General features: G+C 54.4%; 2 protein-coding genes across 5 annotated transcripts; one reads left to right on the top strand and one right to left on the bottom strand.

Moving 5' to 3' along the window:
* Positions 1-1,938: 1,938 nt before the first annotated feature.
* Positions 1,939-5,549, bottom strand: LOC116942531 (ribonuclease H1-like). Of its 2 annotated transcripts, none has more exons than XM_032954557.2 (7): positions 5,170-5,549; positions 4,873-5,075; positions 4,645-4,744; positions 4,247-4,322; positions 3,940-4,024; positions 3,258-3,382; positions 1,939-3,127 (listed from the first exon to the last, which is right to left on the bottom strand). In XM_032954557.2, exons 1-7 carry the CDS (start codon positions 5,268-5,270, stop codon positions 2,831-2,833), a joined length of 987 nt encoding a protein of 328 aa, XP_032810448.1. In that variant the 5' UTR covers positions 5,271-5,549; the 3' UTR covers positions 1,939-2,830. The 2 variants fall into 2 exon arrangements, with proteins under 2 accessions (XP_032810448.1, XP_032810449.1); XM_032954558.2 differs by having other exon boundaries at positions 4,268-4,322; positions 5,170-5,547.
* LOC116942532 (RB1-inducible coiled-coil protein 1-like) lies at positions 4,739-21,601 on the top strand. Of its 3 annotated transcripts, none has more exons than XM_076067159.1 (22): positions 4,739-4,876; positions 6,982-7,125; positions 7,731-7,857; positions 8,075-8,245; positions 8,626-8,828; positions 9,409-9,943; positions 11,616-11,789; positions 12,287-12,471; positions 13,121-13,307; positions 13,449-13,530; positions 13,650-13,714; positions 14,211-14,314; positions 14,558-14,660; positions 14,972-17,097; positions 17,292-17,445; positions 18,107-18,215; positions 18,678-18,961; positions 19,083-19,112; positions 19,258-19,316; positions 19,440-19,567; positions 20,424-20,494; positions 21,139-21,601. In XM_076067159.1, the coding sequence occupies exons 2-22, from the start codon at positions 7,055-7,057 to the stop codon at positions 21,214-21,216; spliced, it is 5,046 nt and encodes a 1,681-aa protein (XP_075923274.1). In that variant the 5' UTR covers positions 4,739-4,876; positions 6,982-7,054; the 3' UTR covers positions 21,217-21,601. The 3 variants fall into 3 exon arrangements, with proteins under 3 accessions (XP_075923274.1, XP_032810451.2, XP_075923273.1); XM_032954560.2 differs by lacking the exon at positions 4,739-4,876 and adding an exon at positions 5,584-5,731 and having other exon boundaries at positions 11,619-11,789; XM_076067158.1 differs by lacking the exon at positions 4,739-4,876 and adding an exon at positions 5,584-5,731.
* The last annotated feature ends 1,295 nt before the right edge of the window (positions 21,602-22,896 follow it).

Genomic DNA, 22,896 nt, shown 5'->3' with positions numbered 1-22,896 from the left:
ACCCCTCATGAATAATCATGAGCTGGTGACGTCACTCAATATGGAGTACTCCCCCCTCACTAATAATCATGCACAAGTTACGTCACTCCACATCGAACAGCCCCCCTCATTAATAATCATTATAAGGTGACGTCCTTCAAACCCCCACCATTAATAATCATTAGCGCCTGACGTCACTCCACATGGGGGGCCGAGCCGCCTCCTCCCCCCTCCTCGGCGTCAACTCACAACCCTCACTACAAAGGCAGAACCCTCACGTCACGTGATCTCCGTAACGCTTTTGAGACATCAAAGTAAAAATGATATCATGATGAACAAGGGATTATAACCTTCAAATTAAATAGGTCTGTCACCACCCTTACAAATTGCACACGCATCAATGCAATGGCAATCACGTCGCGGTCTGCTTTTCACTTGCAAGTTTCAGATTTACTGCAATACACCCGTCCTTTGACGGGCAAAAGGCTAGTTGAAAACAGGAATGATAGATGTGCTTTACCAAAGTATGGCAACTGACAACACTATATAAAATGCGTTTGCATGTTTAACAAGCCGTTCCACAGCATCCGTGATAGCTGAGGAATTGCTTGTTCCACCATAGTAGAGGTGATGAATGATGCAGTCGTCAGTGATACGCTTGATGGTTTACACCTCACCACATTCGCAGTTTGGCGAGTCATTGATCTTTCAATTATGGAGGAAATATCCCCACACCCTTCTTCCATATGTTGTTGTTGAGGCGTGTCGAAAATAGGTGTTTCAATTTCACATGGGACAGTGGTGGTGTTTCAATTTCAGATGGGACAGTGGTGGAGATCAAATGTCAACATCCAGACGGAGATCTGGATTTTCAATATCTAATGCTAAGTGTAAAAGCATCATGTCAGACGTTTGTTGGTGGGATGATCGCAAGTACTGGCAGCCACTGCAGCAGTGTAGATTTAGGGAGCCGTTCACCACACGCAGTGCAGCGTTGATGCGCGTCAACAAACGCGGCGTGAGAGATGGGCGTAGCGCAATATTCTGCCGTAGAATGGACCTGGGCTTGCGTTGATGTCCAAAGGGTCCCAGCGTCACATCCCTAGGAACTTTCTGCAAGCTTTTTGATTCATAATAAAGGTTTTTGCGTTAGATCGTGTTATTTGTGTCGCAACCCTCCACCACCCGACACGGCCAATCAGTAAAAAAAATGTGTCACGTTGACAAAAGACAAATAGTTCACTACTTTCGCCGACCGGTGTATTGAAGAGTGAATCCACAACATTTACAACTTTTGAGTACGACGTTTTGCTGGTAATTACATCCAGCATCATTGGGCAATTTGCCAGAATAGTGAAGCCCTCCATCTGCTCCCGGTCTTAAATAGAGCAGCAGGGTGACGTCATCATTTAATCCAATCATGAGCAGGTGAACGATTTGTATTTTGTCAACGTGACACATTTTTTACCGATTGGCCGTGTCGGGTGGTGGAGGGTTGCGACACATCTACATATATAAAAGGGAAATTTGTGAATGTGTGTCTGTTGCAAATGTTTTGCATACTTCCCGACATGCAACAAACTTGAAATTTGGCATGTGGGCAGTTTCCAGACTGTACACAATGCAAAAAGTATAAAAATAGACTTTTGTATTTTTGGAAGTGGGGGGCGCAATAATGGATATATTTTGCACGGCAAGTGAGCGGTGACGTTACATCTGTGATGTCACCCGCATGCGGAAGCGTTACGCAGCCTCCGCGTAGGCCGTGTATTAATCCAAGACAAGAATCCAAGTCTCGGGTGAAGCCGGGTAGTAAAGCTAGTTTATAAATAATGTGATCTAACCCAAAAACCTTTAGTATGAATAATATTGGTCACGAAAGCCTACGTGTTAAGCTTTTTGATGTTGACCATAAACATAATTTAGTATGTGCAACTTGAGAAAATGTGCAGTAAAAGATTAATACAAGGCTCTCCTTTACCACAAAAACAAAATAACATGCGAGAACACCAGGCTATAGGATTTGTGGACCAGTATTTTCCAGCAGCATTTGTTCAAGCAGATGGTAAGTTTAGACTTTTTAAGTGTCATCAACAGAATGTGGCCTGTTAAACAAAGATGCTGGGTTGGCTCATTTTATAGGCAAGACTTTTCCACAAAGCATATTAACTTCAGTACAATTATACATAATTATGCTTTGTCATCGCAAGAACAATTGTCCACTCTGACAATCCACCAAAGTACACAATTCGTTAAATATAACAATAGCTCCCAATTAATCTGAAAAGCGTCAATACTTTTTCAGGGGGGTCATGCTTTGAGACGTTTGGTCATTTTTTAAACAAAATGTCTTGCATGTGGGAGAAGGCCAGCATACCTGACAAAACTCCTCGCTTTATGAGGGGATGATCAAATGTACACAGATGGGTTCACAAACACATTTGCTGTACTGCATTTTACTTACCACCTCCCAGTCTGGTAGGTTTGGGAAGTTTAATAAATCTGTGACCCAATAGCCCTTGGCTGCATAGTGTTGCACAACAGATGTGGGGTGCAGCGCAAAAAACCTGCTTCGCTCTAAGGCAGAGCCCTTGCTCTGAACTCTTGCTCACATACATGAATATGGCATGTCAATTATCATACCAATTACCACACCCCTTAAACCAGAGCTTACATTATGCTCGGTCTGTACAGGTCAGTGGCCTGGAAAATATTTTGTCCGCAATGGCACACCACATGCAATATACCCCTTGCTGTGGTTGTTGGAGCATTCCAGGTAAGGATTAAACATCCTGGATACATTTATTATGCACAAGAATTGGTACAATTTCAAGTGACACGTTTTATGATTTTATAAGGTCCAGCTGGCGACATCTATTGACTTTTTGAGGTTCGTTTGGCGAATTTCCTCTGGCTCTGAAGAGTCCACCTCGGCAGCCAGGTCTGCTTGTGAGGCACAGTCCACATCTTCTGAGTCAACCCTTTGACACGCGGCGCTGGGCTGGCCCAGGTCTGGAGGATCCACGGCAGTTGCGACCGGATCTGGGGGTGGCTTGGCTCCTGGGAGGGGGACCTTGTCTGCTCCCTCCTTGGCCAGTTGGTCTGCGTGCTCATTTCCCAGGTTTCCAGAGTGGCCCTGCACATGCACCTGCAGGTGCAGAAGTAACACATCACACCAGCCCGTATCAGCGTCACCTCGCTGAACGGGGAATTCCGGACCGACTCTTGGTTTTGCCGGAAGCATAGTGGTGTGGGGGAGAAGCGCATGGCGGCCTCACCCAGGTGATGTCCATGTCGCTGCACAAGTCGTCGAGCAGGGCGAAGTCGGCCCTGTTAACCACCAGCGAGCCCGAGCCTTGGCGCCAGCCACTGCGCTTCCACGTGTGCACCCAGGAGCCCATCCCTGTGCACAGACATATGGAGGAGGTAGCGTCACGACAGAGAAGCAGCAGAATACAGCCACTATGAAAAATAGTTATGCAAGTGAATCATACCCCTTTGCCACTGCTAAATCCGAGCCAGTTCAGGAACTCCACAGAATGGGCTGGTTTTCCACTGGATATTTGCTGTGCCAAGCTGGAACCGAACCACAATATGCTGGTCTCACAAGACATCCGAGCTAAGCAAGGCCAGGGGTATGGCTAATGACACGTCCATTGCGTGTGACACCAGAACCGACTTAAATTCTACAATTGCTGAGCTGAGGCCCAAGACCACAAAATGTACAACAGCCAACACCAAACAGCATAATTAAAGTTGTAAAAGATAAGAGTTTCTTGAATTGAGAAAAATTATACGAGCTTGGGGAAAGAGACGATAGGAAGGAATTCCAAAGTGCAGCAGTATTGTGACTCGCAGTGCGGTGGCTGAACGTGGCGTGGATGAGACGAAACGGTCAGCATGCTGCCCTGTACACTCGTGTCCACATCTGTCCGCTCATGTCTATTGCTGTTCAATCACCGTTGACGATGAACATGCTGTCCGTGCACACAATCAGCTTTCGGAGCCCCTGCTCGCTCGCCTGCTGCACTGCACGGCACGCCGCCTATGATCACCAATCAGCACAGGTGACATGAACATTAAAGAACGTAAGCCAAAAAAGAATCAACTTGATAAACCTCAGCTCCGTTTCCCTGGATGTTCCGTGCGTGCAACAATACGTTGCGGCTCAATTTGCGTGTATCAATGGAACATATCGTTTTAAAAAAAATGCTCTAAAGTAAAATATCGAGTCATGATAGAGGGAGAAGTCACGTCAGGTATTTACCATATTGTTTTTTTTATTTACCATGATCTCGGCGCGCTGGTTTGTTTGTCGGCCAACCAGTCGCTCACTCAAGTTTCTACACACACATACCAAACACACACAGAGACGCACCTGTAAAAATATGTACACTTAAAAAGTGTAGTGGTATTGTCGAACGGACCGTAACTATTAATTTGCAAGCTCAATGCAACCAAATGGGGTTTCCTCATCACACTTTTGTTGTAACAGGGCGGTGTAAAACTGGGGAAATGCGATAAAAAGCAACTTCCTCAACAGGGAGGGGGAACGGGTTTCTGACATAGGGAAGGGGTCTCATGAATTAGGGTCTCACGGAGGGAAAAGTGGTCTTAAGGATAGAGAATGGTCTCAGAGAGGGGTCTCTGAGAGAGCGAACTCACAGGGGGTTGTTGGTGCCCCAAAAGACTCCCAGTCCCGCACGCGCCGCCTGGCGCCCATTGGAGATGCAGCATCCATCCGTGAACACGACTGGGACGCCGCCTGCGGGCGAGCACACAAACCCCGCGACGTCAGCTCCATCGCTATGCGCTCATCCTCGTCGCTGTCAACATCCGTTCGTCACTGTCGTCTTCATCGTCATCGCCCTAATGGCAGCATGAAGGCCGCACCCACGTAAGTGAAGCGCGGTTGATCCCCGCGGTCCGCGGGCTGCTCCTCGTCTTCCCACCGCCGCCGCAATTGCGGCGGCCTCTCAGTGGCTGCACCGTCGCCCCCGCGCCCCTGGGCAAGGTAGGCATGAGCGGTTCCCTCGCACAGAAACTTGCGGAAGTCGGCTCCCGGGAACCCCTCCACTTGGGTCCTGCATTCGTCCCTGACAGGAGACGAGGATCCTTAGCGGGCGTGGCACAGGTCCCAGTGGCCGCCGTCGACGGTGCGGCGGTAACGGATGCGATGCGGGGCCTCACCACGTCGCGTAGAGCCCGGGGCTCCTGCCGATGCGTACTGCGTAGTAGCCGCGCCTCTCCGCTCTCACGAGCAGCAGCAGCCCGCGTAACGTCCGCAGCATGGTCCGGGGTCCCGGGAGGGGTCAGGACCCACGGCTCAAGGACTCCTCGGTTACCCGAGTTGTTCGGGAGGTCCCAAATTCACCGAGTGTCCCTGGTCCCCTGTACCCTCCGATCCTGGGTTTCCCACGATTCCCAGCCCCCTCAGTCTCCGGGCCCTGGACGCCCAAGGTTCCTATCTTTCCCGGGTGCCGGGGATGCCGTCGCCCGACATTCACGCGGTCCCCTCTCCGCGCTGCGCCAGATGCCCCCCAACCCTCACGCGTTCCCGGTCCAGGGCCGCGCGCTGCAGTCTGGGGAGGGGATTGAAGGGTCACGCACTTCCGGCTCTCCGTCACGTCCGCCTCCCCCGGGCGCGGGGACCACGGATCCGTGGGAGTCGCGGGGACCGCGGGGCCCACGGGGACCCATGACCTCGTCCCGCTTTGGCGCGGCCCTCGCGGCGCCACCTCCGCAGCCCTGAGTGAGTGGCGCCGGCTCTCACTGTCGTAGCGCGGGTGCCATTAACGGCGGTAGAGGCTGGGGGGGGGTGTGTATGGCGCGCCGGGAAGACGCCCCCCGTGTGAGGGTTCCCCTTCCCGGCGGGGCCGCTAGGCGAGACCTTGGCGTAGTCCGGGCCTCCTCGAGGTTTCCTCGGCGTCACGGGGCTCGGCGTGTCGGGGTTAGATTTCGGCATGAGGGGGGTTGAGAAGGCCATGGAGTTTGGGGTGTCTGGTAGCCGCTCCGCTCTCCGAGCTCCAGTAGACGACAGTCACTTCGTCTTCAGCCGGTGTCCGCCCCGGTCCCGGCCTCTTCCCTCCTCACCCCCCTTCGCCGCGCGGCACGAGGACACCGCGGGACTGAACTGCCGCACAAGGGACGCGAGGACCAGGGATGCGAGGACCAGGGCCCCGTGTCGCTCACCGTGACGCGAGAATAACACGGCGGGCGGTTGCAGCGCGAGCCACGGCCGGGACAATCGGCGGCATCAGGGCGTGAGAGAGCTGGGGAGGGGGTTTCCCAGTGTCACGGTTAGGGCCAGTGTCGATTGTCAAGGGCGGGGATTAGGGTGTGGGTTCGTCCCGCTAGGCAGGGTTGGGCAGTGTCAAGGGATGGACAGTCACGGGGATATTGTTAGAGCGAGTTGTTTGTTGTTTCGTGCGACATGATGCCCGAGTCACTTCGCCCAGGCTCCGCGAACCCGAGCGCCGCAACTGCTAGAGGCGCCGCGTGCGTGCGGAGCTCGGCGTGCGTGTTGTGGTGCAGGCGTCGCCCCGCCGTGTTATATACATATCTGCCTCGATCATGTATCTTCATCTCGCTTTTCTCTTTAGTATTTCTCTCCTGCTCATCCTCTGTCTCTCTAGCTCCCTCTATGGTCTGTGGAGTTGAGCCATTTCACTCGGTGTTCCGCCAGGTGCAGCTCTCGATTTACGGGAAACAACGGAATCCCCGCCCCCCACCTCAGGCAACGCGGCAGGACTCGGTGACTTGATATGCGTCAGCGTCTCTCTCATTTCTCTCCTCCCTCCCAGGTGTAGAGGGCGAGCCCAGTTACATAACTACCGCCAAGGAGCTCGGGGTCGCCAGACTCTGTGAGCCGGAAGCGCCGGCTCACGACCAAAACAAAAACATGGGACAGCCAAGACTCGTGACGCATGAGCGGCAGCAGTGCATTCGCCAAGGGCAAAGCTGTGCACCTGAAACAAATGCGTGTCACCCTTTCCCTGGCAGGGGGTGTCTGTTCGGTGGTCGATGGTGAGTGGCGGCCGCGGTGAGTGGTGAGCGGCTCGAGGAACCCAGAGCCATGAAGCTGTACGTGTTCCTGGTGAACACGGGCACCACGCTCACATTCGACACGGAGCTCGCCGTGCAGAGGTAAGGAGGAGGCGACACTGTGACACATCGCTACTGCCGCCCGGCAATGCCCTCACTGCTTTGCATTGATGGGGTTTTTTTCTCACGTTTACTGAGAAAAGGGCCGAAACGTTAAGCTTCTTGTTGACCAAGGTTACTATAACCGCTTGGATGGGGGGAGGCAATATCAAATTCGAGCAGTGCGAGGGAAGAAGCAGAAAGATAAGTGAGTATGGTAGTTGAACACAGTATGGATGAAACAAAACGGTTAGTCTGGGAGACAGTCTCCAACATGGGTGTAGGAATTAATGGGTGAAGTTCACGGAAACAGTAACTATGATAGCGATAGAAGGGTGATGAGGAGGCGACTTTCCGCCAGTGAGTGAGTATTGGAATTTCAATCATTGTGACTGCTTTATGTTGAATACTAAGAAGTGCAATGAGGTAGGAACTTGGTGCTCCACCACAGATATTACAGCAGGATTACAACTTAGACTGAAGTTGTGCATTGTGTAGTGGCAATAATTGTTCAGAGTTAAAGAAGAAGGCGTTGGCACAGTTTGGGATTGAGCAGCATTGCGGTTCATGGTGGAGCATGTATACCAGCGCACGTGTTTTCCCGGCAGCGTTGCCGAGCTGAAGAGTGCCATTGCTGCAAAGCACCGCATTGGGGTGCAGCACCAGGTGCTCGTGGTGAATGGCGGTGAGTGTATGGCCTTGGAGCGCCGCGTCTGCAGCTATTGCGCCGGAACGGTGAGTGGGGCCACGTCTCCTCCTGCACCGGTCATGGTGGGGGAAGAGATCCTATCCCTTTAGTAATTTGATTCTCAATGCTTTCCCGGAATCGCTCCCAAAACTGCAGAATGTGCTTCCCTAGAACATTGTTGCCAAGGACACCAAAAAGTTCATCAGATCTAGCGACAAAATCGCCAAGTTGAATCGGCGTCTCGTCGTGTCCCCGTATGTACAGGACACAAACCCCATCTTCCTGTTCAGCAAGGAGATGATCGTACGGGACAAGGCGCCGGCAGTGCCACGCTGCGTGTTCCCGGCAGAGACGGAGATGGCACTGCGTGTGGAAGAGTCGCTCATGATGCCACCTGTGCTCAACACCGTGGCCTCGCGCTCACAGCTTGCGGCGGTGAGAGCCCTCTGCGAATGCACACTCATCTACACAGACTGTTGGGGCAAGTGCTGTTAGCCAGCACCTCTGAAGGCCGGAACGACACATGATGTGGTGGGTGACCAACACCACGCCCGGCTGCCTAGCGATGTTTACACATTGCACTAGGTACTCCTTGGAGGCTGGGTCAACCTAGGGGAAGGCCCGAACCGGTTCAGATATTTGCCACTCTTATTGATCATGAGCGGAAATTGAACTCTGGTCTCCGGGTTCATAGCACAGTGCGCTCACCGCTCCATTACCGCTGCCCACCCATCAACACGCACACATGAACACATCCAGAAACATTTATGCTCACCGACACGCTTCTCCACACGCACGTGCACACACCCGCACAGGAGATGCAAGAGTTTGCGGAGCGGCTGAGTGAGTACTGCCGCACGCTGGTGCACGACGAGCATCTGCAGCACCAGGGCTGGGCGGCCATCATGGCCAACCTGGACGACTGCATGAGCGGATACGCCGCGCTGCTGCACGGCTTTTCCAGCGCCTACGCCACCTTCTCCACCGCCCGCGACTCCATAACAGAGCAGCTTAACGCGTGAGGCCCCAACTCCCCCCAAACTCCCAAGTCCTTCTGCCCACATCTTTCCAGATCCATTGCCTTCCAGTTGTCCCTGCTATCTTGATCAAACCCCCCCTCTGTTTTGGCGCCTCTTTCTCCCAGTTCTCACGCCTCTCGGATCCCACTCTTCCAGCTTCCCTGACTCTGAACCCCCCAACCTGCTCCCTTTCTCCGTACTCTCCCCTTCCAGTCGCTGGGCCTGCCACGTCATTAAACACATGTGTTGGATGTAATGGGGAGGTGTAGCCCATACAACAACACAGACAATGTAATAAAATATGGATATTAAAACTTATATATTGCAGATGTAGAATGGGAATCAAGACAGACGGCATGTCATCTGATGTTATTTTTTTAGTAAATAATTTTACTTTCTGCCATTTTTTTAGTCACTCATGAGAAGCAGCTAATAAACCAACGTGTCCATAAAAAACACAAATAATTCAGCCACGGCTTTTCGATGATGAACTAGAGCGAGTTCGCGAATTGTGCGTCAGAGTTGGCATCACCTGTAGTGGTGTGCCTTGGCGTGCCCTGACGGAGTGATGTGGCACAGGCTGGGCAGCGCTGTGTCAGTGATGGCGCAGATCCCGCTGCTGCAGTCACTTACAGTGAGCATGTCCCGCGATGGGTCCCAGCGGGGAGCCACCGCCGCCGACGACAGCTCCCAGCTCGCTTCCTTCAGCTCCCTCGGTTCGGATTCGGCTCCCGCGGCACCAGCGCTGATGCCTGGGAAAGCAACGCCTATTCAACGCCGGCAGAAGCAGCTCGGAGGAGAGGAGATTGGCTGGGACAACGGCGCCCATGGGGAGGCAGGGGGGTATCCGGCCGGCGCCAGGTTGAGTGGTGCCACCGAGGGCGAGACCTTTCCTTGTGCCCGTGATGGTGCGTCAACGGACAGCGCGATTGAGTCGCCCGCCGGCGCTGACGGCAGGGTGGGGCCCGATGCGGCGAGCGAGGAGAGTGCGGCGGGGCCCACCACCAGCATCCAGGAGCCGTTCAACGTGACCCTGCTGGACTGGGTGAACGTGCAGGACCGGCCCAACGACGTGGAGACGCTGGTGAAGAAGTGCCTTGACTCGGTGCACAGGGTGAGCCGCACGGCCTCCTCTGTAGACACGGACACAGAGGCACAGGCAGAGATGCAGGCACTGACACAGAAATGGATACTGACACATACAGTTATGGCCATCAATTGAAATGCATGCACGCACACATACACAAACAGGCTGAACTAGCAATATGTTGGGTGCTCACTGGGCTTTGAATGGCCGCTTCAGTGCACTTGACCCGGCATCCCTGAGATCCTGGGTTGGCATGCAGGTTTCAGCCACCCCTGACTAAGCCGGATTCTTAAGTAAAGCGAGTTTATGGTCTCAACACAGTACCGAATGACTGCAAAGAAACCTGTCATAATTAAATGTGTGTGTCAAATAATTCTGTAGCAAGGCTCTTAAGGTCCACTGAGAAGAGCTGGGATGCTCAGGCGGGTCTGTTTTAGGACTGGTTTTTGTCACTAGGTTTTGAGCAATCCTTCGATCAATTTCACCGTTTTTCTCTCTTGGGTAAGTTCTATATAGCAACACAACTCGATTAACGTGTCATTGATATTGCATCATCCTTATTAGAGTTATTGTGCTGTCCCCAATTTATAGATGAAAAGAAACAGAGCTAATGCATGAACACTTTGATTCTTACTTGATTTGAAGCTTTCGTGACTGCAGGAATTACTCTTTGGTTCTTTCAGTAAAGTCACGTAGAAATAAAATAACAAATAATAGAATGACGTTTCGATTGCAACACAAGCAATTGTCATCAGGTAGAAAACAAGCCTAGTAAACTTAGAAATACAATGTAATACAACACAGAGAGTCGGCTAACACAACAGTTAACACCCTACCTGGTTGATTACATTCTTCCAAAGATTGCTAAATTTGAGAGAGAGACAAAACACAGGCACGGAGACACAGACACAAGCAGAGAGATACAACAGAGAGAGACACACACATAGACACACAGAGACACAACGCCTCTGTGTCAGGGCCTTAAATAGAGAGAGGGGGGGGGGCAGAGAGAGAGGCGGGGGTGCTGGAGCAGAGAAATTAGCATGTCAATGAGAGAGCTGTGTGGAAATCCACCCTGCGGCGGCCGGGGGAGAGAAAAACCCAGCAAGCCTGGTAAATTTTAGAGAGTTGTGTGGAAATCCACCCCGCAGCGGCCGGGGGGGAGAAAGAGCAAATTGACCTATGCTAGCCTGGTAAATTTTAGAGAGAGTTGTGTGGAAATCCACCCCGCAGCGGCCGGGGGGGGGGGAAAGAGCAAATGGACCGATGCAAGCCTGGTAAATTTTAGAGAGAGAAATAGGAAGTTTGAGAAAACGAACTTAGCAAAAGTTTTGGAAATATAATGCAATGCAACACAGAGAGTCGGTTAACACACAGTTAATGCATAGCCTGGTTGATTACGTTCTTCCAAAGATTGCTAAATTAGAAGTTGTGTGAAATTTGACAGAGACACACACAGAGAGAGAAAATAAACTTAAATCCTCCCCGTAGAGGTGGTTCAAACTTGATTTGAAGCTTTCGCGACTGCAGGAATTACTCTTTGGTTCTTTCGGTAAAGTCACGAAGAAATAAAATAAATTGAAACACAAAAACAGAGGCATAATGCACACTGTATACTTTCACACGTGCACCCCAAGCGTGTGCGTGTACACACGCGAGAGGTGGGGCTAAGCGATCATCGAGCGTGTGTGGGCCCCAGCAGCTGGAGCCGGCGGTGGTTGAGCCGTTCCTGCAGGAGTGCCGCGAGGTGCTGGCCAAGGCTGACAACCCCCCGATGCGTGCCATCAAGGGGCTGGAGGAGCGGCTCTATGCGCTGGACCAGGTGCTGGCGACCTGCCGCACCCTCGTGTCGGAGCAGGGCGAGCTCGCTCAGGTGATGCATCTGAGTACTCACTAGAGCTCCCGAGCACTACCTAGCACTACTGAGTATACCGAGACACTCCAGAACGCACCTTCGTGTTCCAGATCACTCATAATCACAGGGCACACATCTGGATATGGATTGGTGCAGTGGTTGCCCAACCTTTCTGGACCCGTGGACCACTGCTATGCTTAAAAACATTTTCACAGCCAAACATCCAGAAAAAAAAATCTGGTTTGTCAATAAAATCGTAGCATCTGCAACAGAGATGACTCCCCCACTTGCTTGGAGACAACAGGTTGGGAACCACTGGGTTAGGGGATCTTAGCGAAGTAGCCCCCAACATCTGATATAGCCAAGTGACCTTGCGCCGTTCCCTACTGACAATGTGGAACCTTGCGGAGCCTCATGCCACCACGGCGCATCACGTGGGTGAATAAGATACGGCGGTGCAAGAACAGAGAGCGTCGTGTCATGGAGCGGTGTGGCTGGTGTGGTGCGGTGGGCAGGGCTTCCTGGCAAACCAGAAGCGGGCGGAGAACCTGAACGACCCGTCGGTTCTCCCAGACCTGTGTGTGAGTCATGCCAACCAGCTGCTCATCATGCTGGGCAACCACAAGAAGCTGCTTGACACCAGGCAGACGTGCGTGCTGGCCAAGCAGCAGCTGACTGACAACCTGCACGTGCGCTTCCGGTGAGCACCCAGCAGCAGGGCCAGGGTTCAATAAAATGAGCAACAATCGCAGTGTGCAATGTTACTTTCAACAGAGTGCTGCCGTGCCGGGGCCAAGATGCTTGAGTGACGTGTACTTCAGAGTAGCCACACCGGATAGGGGCACTCATACCAGTCAGATACACGATGAGAGGTGAGACAAATACGTGGTCCCTTCACCAACCCGCACTGACAGGCGTGGTGAAGTATGGTCAACCCGCCCCGTCGTCACGACCGACGCATGTAAACTATGGCCCCCAGTCCCCAGCAGCTCTCTCTGGGTCAGGACCATAGGAGGTACTATTGGCTTGGGGAGGCATTCATCCAAAAGTAGATTGATCATGGATGATGATGAATTGTAATCTAAAGATTTTTTGCCATGTTTCTTGGATGTTTGTGATGTTTCTTGATGCCACGTTACACCATTTTAGCGAATGTGTTTGCTGTGTTTGCGTACGACGTATTGTGGTATCGGCGCGACGACCTTGGTGGCTAGCGCTCTGGACCATGGTGCCGGCAGCTCAGTTGGCTGGGCCTCTCGTTATAAAATTGTGATGTCGTGCTTCATGGGTGAAGCCAGTGAAAGAGCCGAGCCAGATGCGTGGTTTAATTCACCCCTGTCTCCACCCAGGTGGTGCTACCTGATGATGCACCACCTGGACCAGCACAGCGAGCGTCTGGCCGCGCTGTGGCACGTCCTGCGGGGGCTGGAGGGGCGCATGCGCGTGGTGGCCCAGCTCTCGGCGGCACCGCGCCTCTACTGCCTGGCCATCTCTGAAGTGGTGCGCAGGCGCACCTTCGTCGCTCACTACTCCCAGGTAAGAAGGAGCTTTCCACCGAGCAGAATAGCTCGTTGCCGCACACAGCCGATTGATAAGGGCAGTGGGCTGGCTTTCTTTTGTGCTCACCTCCACCTCTCCCCCTCCCACCCCCTTCATATACTGTGTGCCTCCGGGCAGTGGGCCAGCGCGCTGGTGGCAGAGGGCAGGCAGGTGTATGAGGCCGAGCGAGCCAAGCGGGAGAGCTTTGGACGCGTGTTTGGTAAGAGTGTCACTGCGTACCACCATGTGCCACTCTGCCACGCGACAGCTCCACATCGCACTCTGATGGTCATGTTTGTTGCTGACTCGTGGATCCCCTCTCCGTGCCTCTGTCCTCAGGGAGCTCCTTCCTGCGTGACCGCCTCTTCCGTGGCCTCCAGTCATGGCCTCCCTCCTCCTTCTGTGTGAGTGCAGCAGCTTACTGCACCTAAGGGAGACCCAGGACCGGTTTAGATATTTGTCACTGGTTTTGGACGTGATCAGGAAACGAACCCGGGTCGCCGGGTTTGTAGCGCAGTGCGCTAACCGTTACACTCCCGCTCCCCACACCATACACAGGACACACACTACACTCATTATTAGGAAGCCCCTGGAGCTATGCACCTCTGATTAGCACAGTTGGCTACGTATGGTACGAAAGAAGTTCAACATACAGACAAACCTACCACAATGTGCACCACTTGACTCGTGTCATGCTTGCAAATGAGACTCATCCTGGTCTCGTCGTTAAACAAAGTCAACTTATACCAATAACCTTAACCGCGCACTAAACCTGCCATATTATAACACTCCACCTCGCAGGACTAGTCCCTACACTCGCACCACCCTCACCAGCCCCTGTCCCTACATCGCAACCCGGCGTCGGCAGTTGCAGTACGTGGCTGTGCACGGTTGTTTCAGACGAGTGACCCGCGTGCGTTCGATTCGGAGCTGCCGTCCATCTCGCTCGACGACCTGCGCCTCCTGCAGTCGCGGTGTCCCGACGAGGTGCAGCCCTACCTCAGGTACACACCATGCAAAGACAAAGGTCTCCCAGTTGGCATTCATAATCTGTTGGGGTAGTTGCTGTTAGCGAGCACCTATGAAGGCCAGAGCGGTGCATGATGGAGTGGCGTGCATGCCTGTGCGAATACGTTCGTGTGTGCGCAGTTGTGTGCGAGTGTCCACGCCTGTGTCTGAGCATGTGAGTGCATTAATGTGCATTAATGCAGACACGCCTGTGTGTATTCTGTTGCGTATGTGTGCAGGCTGCCTGGAATGGAGTTAGCAGTGTCTTCGTCCCATCCCATCGCGCCTTGGGGTGGAGAAGAGGGACTCCTTCGCCCTTCACCTGCACACTCACTCACCCAGGTGTTACTCCAGCGGCAATCACTCTAGCATCATTCACTCCGGCGTCACTCACCCCGGCGTCACTCACCCCGGCGTCATCCACTCCGGCGTCACTCACCCCGGCGTCACTCACCCCGGCGTCACTCACCCCGGCGTCACTCACCCCGGCGTCACTCACCCCGGCGTCACTCACCCCGGCGTCACTCACCCCGGCGTCACTCACCCCGGCGTCACTCACCCCGGCGTCACTCACCCCGGCGTCACTCACCCCGGCGTCACTCACCCCGGTGTCACTCACTGCATTTCTTTTGCTGCTACTGCTGCTCCTGCAGGTGTCACCAGGTTCTGTGGAGGGGCTCGTCCCTCCAGGCTTGGCAATCGATGATCGAGATCCGGCGCCCGCGGTGCACAAGGGCGCACCAGCGTCGAACTCGTGGGCTCCGGTCGTGGAGGAGGCAGCGATGAGAGGGTGTGCCGGCCTACCAGGAGCGCTGGTGACGGAGGAGGTGGGGGGGGGCCTCGGGGAGCCACTGTCCCCCGGTGCCCCCCCACTGCTGCAGGAGGCAGAGGTCGCCTCCCTCGAGGATTACGGCTTCGAGTCGGTACCGTCCGCCGTGGGCCTCCTCGTGTCGGACCCCGCCGTGACGGCCCCCCCCGAGCCCCCCGAGCCGCTGGGATCCCTGGGCAGCCTCCAGGCCGAGCCTCCCTGCCCACTCAGCGAGCTGGGGCAACGCGAGGTGGTGGCGGCGGCACCACCGGCGCCCGCCCTCGACTCGCTGCTCACGAGTGGGAGCGCCGATTTCGTGTCGGCCATGGGGGAGGTGGTAGAAATGAGGGAATTGAGGGAGGTGAGAGGAGGAGAGGTGAGGGGCGTGGAAAAGGTGGGGGAGTTGACAGAAGTGGGGGAAGCTTTTGGAAGGGTTAGAGAGTTGGGGGGGGCCAGGGAGGTGGAGGCCGTGAGGGAAGTGGGGCAGTTGAGGGATGTGGTGGGAGAGGGCAGCGCTGCCATCTCCCCTGGGGCCCTGCTGAGCGACCCACAGAGCCCCGAGATGATGGAGTCGCTCTACGCCTCCGTCATCAACGCCATCGACAGCAAGCGCCTTCACGACTCGGCCTCGGAAGCGGCCGCACTACGCCGCACCATCGAGGCCCACCGCCAGGGCCTGCTGGCCGCTCGTGCCGGCCTGGCCGCGCTCGCCGGCGACCTGGCCCGGCTGAGGGCCGCGGCGGCACGCGGGAGGGAAGATGCCGCGGCCGCATTGGCCGCCCTGAGCCGCGACGTGGCCCGGCTGAGGGAGTGCGCGGAGGCCGAGGAGGAGGAGGCGCGCCGAGCCCGTGTCGACTGCGAGGAGGCTCGGCACCGCGAGCTCGAGGAGCGGCGCCGTGCAGACGAGGAGGCCCAGGAGCGGCTCCAAGAATTGTCGGAGAGGGCCGACTCACTGGAGCGCCGCCTACGCTCCTCGGCCGCCGAGCTGGAGGGCCTGCGACTGGAGAGGGACACGCTGGCCGAAGGGGAAGCGGCGTGGAGGTCCCGGGAGCAGGGCCTGATGGACAAGGCGGAGCGCCTGCGCGCCGACGTGGGGGAGCTACAGCACCAGCGCTGCTGCCTGCAGCTAGAGCTGGCGTCGCAGAGCGGCGAGGCGGAGGAGCAGCGGCGCGCCCTGGAGGCGCTGCGCGACGAGTACGATGAGAGATGTCGCGAGCTGGCGCGCCGCGCCGACAACGACCGCACCCAGCTCTACGAGCAGCTGCGGCGTGAGGAAGAGCAGCGTGAGGCGCTGGTGGAGGAGATGCAGCGGCTCACGGAGGTGCTCGCCGGCGCCCAGCGGGACGCGGAGGCGACCCACGGCCGGCTTGAGCGGGAAGCCGAGACGCGACGTGAGCTGGAGGAGGAGGCGCAGCGGCGCCAGGAGAAGCTGGAGGCGGCCCTGGTGCAGGCCCAGGAAGAGCGCGTGGAGATGGAACAGGCGCTGTGCGAGAAGTTGCGCGAAGCAAGCGCTCGCAGTTTGCGTGAGACGGAGACGCTGCAGAGGCAGATGGCAGAGAGGGCGCAGATCATGGAGGCTGAGCTGGAGCGCACGCAGCGCGCGCTGGCGGACACCACTTTGCAGCTGGAGGCCATGGAGCAGCAGCAGCAGCGGTCACTGATGGATGCTCCAGAACAGAGCCCAGGGACAGGCAGCCCTGAAGAGTCGCCACCGTCTCTGGACGCCGCACCCGGGGCAGCTGGTACGGAACGAGAGTGCGAGACGGCTGAGGAGTGTGGGACACTTGAGGGGCAACGGGGAAGTGAGCAGGGAGACACCAAGTGTGAGGTGGAGGGGGGTGAGGAAGGCAGCGAGGATGCAGGGCAAGAGGAGGATGGTGGCCCCGTGCCACCCCCTGCTCAGAGCCTCCCAGACAACCCGGAGATGTTGCCCAAGATGGCGACGACTGAACTGCCCATTCCCCGTGCTGGGTGAGCAACTCCCTCGGCCAGATGCTCTCCAACCCGGCCCCTCATTCGCCACCCCCTACGTGATTGCGTATGTGTCTTTGAGTGCGTGTCCAATGGCATGTCCTTGGCTCCAACTCCCTCCATCTTGCCCATCTTGAGCTTACTTGAATTGCATAAATACCAAATATACTTTCTTGTGTGTGCCCGGTTGGCAGGGACGTGGAGCTCGTGAGTTCTTCTGGAGACCCTGCTGGGACCCCTCCAGTGTCTGGCACCCCAGCTACGCTGGACCCCATGCGCGAAAGTCTAGAGCAGGAGATGAGGGAGGCACTGGGGTTAATGAGGGCCCAGCTGGAGGCACAGCACCAGGTGCTACTCACACAACTCTCTGTCTCCGCACTCTCCCCACTCACACAGCGCTCTCTTCACTCACACAGCGCTCTCTCTCCGCACTCTCCCCACTTCCACAGCGCTCCCTCTCCCCGCTCTCCATTCAGACCGGTGCCCATCATACCCTGGTGAATAGAGCGAGGAGGTCATGCACTTGGCTTGATGATGTCACCAGCATCATGAGCTGCTTTTCGCTGGGCATGACATGTAGGGGTTTTTTTGCCTTCGGGAAGCATGTTGTTGGAGAAGGCACTATTTTTAAAGGGACCCGAGTAATCGACTAGAAAAAGCGAAACATTCCAAAATGTAGTCCGTGAATCGACTTAATCGGCATGGTGGCACAGTGGTAACACTCGTGCCTCACAACAAGAATAGCTGGGTTCAAGTCCCGACTCCAGTGCCTTTCTGCGTAGAGTTTGTACGCTCAACCCCTGTTCCGCATGAGTTTCCTCCAGGTACCCCGGTTTTCTCTCTTAACTAAAAATCGCTCATTTGGGATTGTAGAGGTAAACATTGCCCACTACTGCGTACACTTTCAAAGTCTTGAGACTCTGTAAAGTTTTGTTTGTAAACCATCTAATAATAATAACAATCAACTAATCTTCTCGGCCCTCGCGGTCGTACTTGCGTGAATGCGCAGACGAGCTTCAACAGTGTCATGGCCCAGGAGAAGCGGCGTCACCACCAGGCGCTTGCCGAGCTCCAGGGTCGGCTCGCAACGCTGGAGGCCCAGCAGAGGGATGACCGGGGTAACCGCATGCACACGCCGCACGCGCCACTCTGCGACGTACATAATTATTCTTTCACAATGTTGCTGGTTTTCCCAGGAAAGTCTTGCCGAGTCTCGAGACCCTATTTCAAGAAGGTCCTGCTAAGTTTTTGCAGTTGTGGGTTTCTTGGGGGTGGGGCGGGCGACCATTGCTATATTTATAACATGACCCAATTAAGTAATTGCAAGTAGTTTCTCAACTTTGCCAAATTTGGAGCATGACGCCGACACTGGGTCTGATCTGCAGTTGACGTAACAGAACTTTAATGGCCACCGTAAAACAGGCTGCGCGTATAATTTAATTGTTGATGCACACTGCAGTATTAATCAGGGTAGCCTACCAGTTTCGAAACACAAACCTCTGCAACAAGCGGTGAACGTGCGACCGCTGGGTCGCATGCATATGTTAATCTATGCGTGCGTTGGCCGTGCGTGTCCCCAGACCTCATCCAGAGGCTGTCCTCCGACCGTGCCGCGTTGCTCGAGGAGAAGAAGTTGTTGGAGGAGACGCTGGCAAAGCTGCACGGCCCGGCCAACCAGCCGGGGACCTCGTCTGAGACGACCGTCGTCCCTGCCTGCCCTCCGGCTCCGGAGGCAGCCACAGGCACGGCGCCCCCCATCCTGGTGACCAGGGCCTTGGAGCCTTGCGAGCAGGGTGAGAGGGTGCAGTCCTTCGGCTCAGAGGAGGAGAAAGTCGAGGTGCCGCCCGGAGTTCACGGGGAGAAGGTAACGTGGAGCAAATGTGAACTGATTTTTGCGTTTAATTTTTTGTCCTTCCTAATTGAGCGGTGCCTTAATAGCAACCACTGCTGAGCTCGGTTAACGGTGCGTTCCCTCTTGCTTGCAGGAGGAGGATGGTGCCGCCCCGGAGAAAATGGTGAGTGTACTGGCACTGAACAACCTCGGGCCGTGTGCTCTTCATGGAGAGAAATCGGGTGAATGTGCTCCACGGTGCTTCTTACTCTGGCACTGAGTTGCGTCTGTCTCTGTCGCCTATCATTCCCCCTTCCCGGCCCTCACAGATGTCTCAGAGTTTGTCAGCAGCTTCGCCTCGTCACTCGGACAAAATTTCAATCCGAGAGTGAGTATGGCTCCCAGGTGCTCTGCTCCACCGGGGCAGACACCGCCACACTGCTGCACCATGTTAGACGCGACCTCGCAACATGGCACAGGCACTGAGTTGGCGCGTGCTGTCCACATGCAGGTTCCAGGTTGGAGATGTGGTGTTGGTGGTATTGGACGAGCGCTACGACAACTATGTGCTGTTCACTGTGGGGCCCACGCTGTGCTTCTTGCACGCTGACTGCCTGGATTTGCTTGGCCTCGCTGCAGGTGAATGCACTCACAAACAACCAGCTTCTCTTGGTTACTTGGGGGTCAGAGCATCAAGCCAGCACTGTTGAGATCCTGGATTCGGTTTCCATAGCCTGTGATTAAACCGCATTCTCAAGCATTGTGAGTCCATGGTCTCAGCACTAAGGATGGCATGAAAAAAACAATCATGTTAAATGTTTTTCTCCATTTAATTTGTAGGCCTTCCCATGCATCGCCGTCTCATGTCCCTGCGATCTTAACCCCCCTGTCACTTCTGCCTTAACTAAGAAAGCTAGCGAAAGTTCCACCTTGGGAAATTAATTCAAGCGGTCGATGACCATGTGGCCCAGTCCCCTAGTCCCCGCCAACTCCATTGTACCCGAGCTTGCTCGAGCTGCTCTCGTGGCTAAGTAGTTCAGGAATCAAGTGGGAACGTTTGGCTCTCTGGACTGCGTCTCATTTATCTTGTGTTGTTCTTATTATGATGCCTGTTTACCCAGGAAACCCTCGCCGAGTCTCAAGACTCTTTTTCAGGAGGATCCTGCCAACTTGTCACAGTAGGGGATGATGTTGCTTCGTGTAATCCCAATTGAGTAATTTTGAAGGTCATTTTTTACGTGGATATGTTTGGCCAATTCCAGTTATCTTTGGTAGTTTTAGCTATAGAAGGAAACAGCGAGCCCTGAGGAAACCCATGCAAAACAGAGAACATATAACCTCCACACAGAAATCTGCCCAAATCGGGATTCAAATCCAGTTCCTTTTTGATGTGAGGCACGAGTGTTACCACTGCGCCACCCTGGGCCATGGAGGTGTAACCTTGCCGTGACCTCAATCCACCCCCTGCCTTCATGGTGTGTGTGTGTATGTGCAGCTCCGGGCGAGGTAAGGAAGCCGTGGGTTCTGGGAAAGCTGGTGGAAAAGGAATACTGCCAGGCAAAGAAGGTGTGTGGTGGATGTCAACCCACGTTCAGCCACACACGCCGTCAGACTAAGACATACCGTCAATCATACATACCATCACACAGCATTATGTGAACAGTCGCAGCATGTGCAATTACACCATAATACATACCATCACAAAAACATAATCACGTGCGCACACTGTTACGCACACAGACACACCATCACACTGTCTATCAATAATACACACACTACCCCCTCGTGCGCCATGCCGGATACATAGTTGTTTGCTAATGGTTCTTTTCTCCAACAGCCTGTATACCCTACACAGGAGGTATTTGCGATTGTGTGCTTGTGTGTTCACGTGTGGGGAGCAATGGTGCAGTGTTTAGCATGCCGTGCTTCGAACCCGACTACCCAAGTTTGATACCTGCTCGCGGCCAACACCAGTGACAATAATCTAAGCTGGGTCCTGGGCCTCCCCTATGTTGTCCCACCCTCAAATGAGTACCTGGTGCGATGTGTAATCATTGCCACTCGGGAGACAAAATCGGCCGAGCATGGTACTGGTCACACCCCCTCGTGGTGCTGGCCACCCACCGCCTCGTGTGCTCACTAACAGCACTTGCCCCAACATTCTCTTAAGGCTATATGGGGGGGAATTTGTCTTTTGTGTGTGCTCATAGGCCCACAACAGGTTCCGGGTCCCTCTGGGAACCAAGTTCTACCGCGTGAAGGCCGTGCCATGGGGAACAACCGTGTGACACAGCTTCCTGCGACTCCCAGGGCCATTGGGCCTCCGAGGCAGGCTCCCGGGAGCCCCCCAACCCTCCAACCTGTTGGGGCCCCCTCAAGCCTCCGAGCCTAGGCCTCCCATACCCTCGTGGCTCAATGTAGACGTTTGCACAGACTGTGTGGAGCTCGCACCCTCCACAGTGATGTTGAATATCACCATCGTACCGATAATACTAATATTGCTCATAGTGACCCTAGTACGAGCTGCTAAGGGCGCCCCGTTATGATTTAAAGGCGTGCGCCCCCCCCCCCCCCCTTTCCTATCACCTGTAAATGCCCATTTTACCCATCCCCAATGTAAGTACGTTAATTCCAATAAAGGAGCCTGTAGGCGATGTTCATGCGCCCACCCGGCAGCTGTGTGCGACTCAAACTGTGCATGGTGTGCGGTGTTCTTCTGGGCAGGAGCTTCTGAGATGGGGTGGCTGGACGGCTCAGGAGTTAGAACACAGAGCCGGCACCGCTGAGAGCCTGGGTTTGAATCCAGGCAGCTGCCTGTGATGAAACCGGCTGCTCAGGTGCAGTGAATTGATAGTTGCACTCTTTTCACCGATGACTGCTCAATACACCCATCACATTATTTGGGTCTGCACTTAATTTGGTTAAGTTCCAACTCTGAAAATGAAATATCAGTTTGACAATCTTGATTTGAAGCTTTCGTCACTGCAGGAATCCATACTCTTTGGTTCTTTCGGTAAAGTCACATAGAAAAATAATAGATCACGACATTTCGATCGCAACACAAGCGACCATCACAGTGAGTTGTGAGTCCTGTTCTCCATGGCACGGAGACAGCAGTTCTCCTGCTGTATCTGTTCCACCTGATGACGGTCGCTTGTGTTGCGATCGAAATGTCATGATCTATTATTTTTCTACCTACGTGACTATACCGAAAGAACCAAAGATTGTCAGTGTGACAGCCATGTAATTAACCTCTCTTGCTTCATTTTTCTATTGTCATTTTGGTGACCCAGGTCACTGTTGCGACTATCCTGGTCTCCCGAGTTCTCACCTGGTTAAACAATAAACCCGACTCCACTATTCTGTGTAGACCGGAGGCCACTTGAATGGATCTCGAAGGTTGCTCTGTGATATCCGGTTCCGTAGGATATTCTCCAACATGAAGGGTTGCACTGTTCTGCGAGAGTTTCAAAAGGAATGTGACGACGCAAGGCCGATAAGCGCATTCGGGATGTGATGAAAAATTAAGCCTCCTAGATGGAGCGCTTGGGCTGGAGCTTGTATGTGTGAAGTGTTGAATCTTCAAGGGGATGCCTAACATCTCCAGACGCAACAGTGAAGCCACGCTCGTGTGGGTGAACCCTGGTGTCACGTGATGGCGAGATCAACACTTCCATGATGAACAGGGTGGTGATGGTGGTCACGAGAAGGGTGACGAGGGTGATGATGGCAATAACAAAGAAGGTCATGGTGATTGTGACATGGTGATATTGAAAGTGGAGATGATGGAGACGAGGGTGTTAGCGATGGCTTCGTTGCAGCTGGATCTGCGACTTTTTCAATTTTGAGAAGTGTACAGTACCGTAGTGCAGTATTGTCAAATTGGTGGCTACGTCTATCCCTTCCACTGCACCTGACCCCCTCCCCCATTTGCTCCACCGCACTTTACCCACACTCCTCACTCCCGG

Source organism: Petromyzon marinus, chromosome 15, assembly GCF_048934315.1.
Source record: "Petromyzon marinus isolate PM22_M1 ecotype Great Lakes invasive population chromosome 15, UKy_Petmar_22M1.pri1.0, whole genome shotgun sequence".
NCBI lineage: Eukaryota > Metazoa > Chordata > Hyperoartia > Petromyzontiformes > Petromyzontidae > Petromyzon > Petromyzon marinus.
Note: the sequence above shows the minus strand (reverse complement) of the source record. Positions and strands in the feature narration are given on the sequence as shown.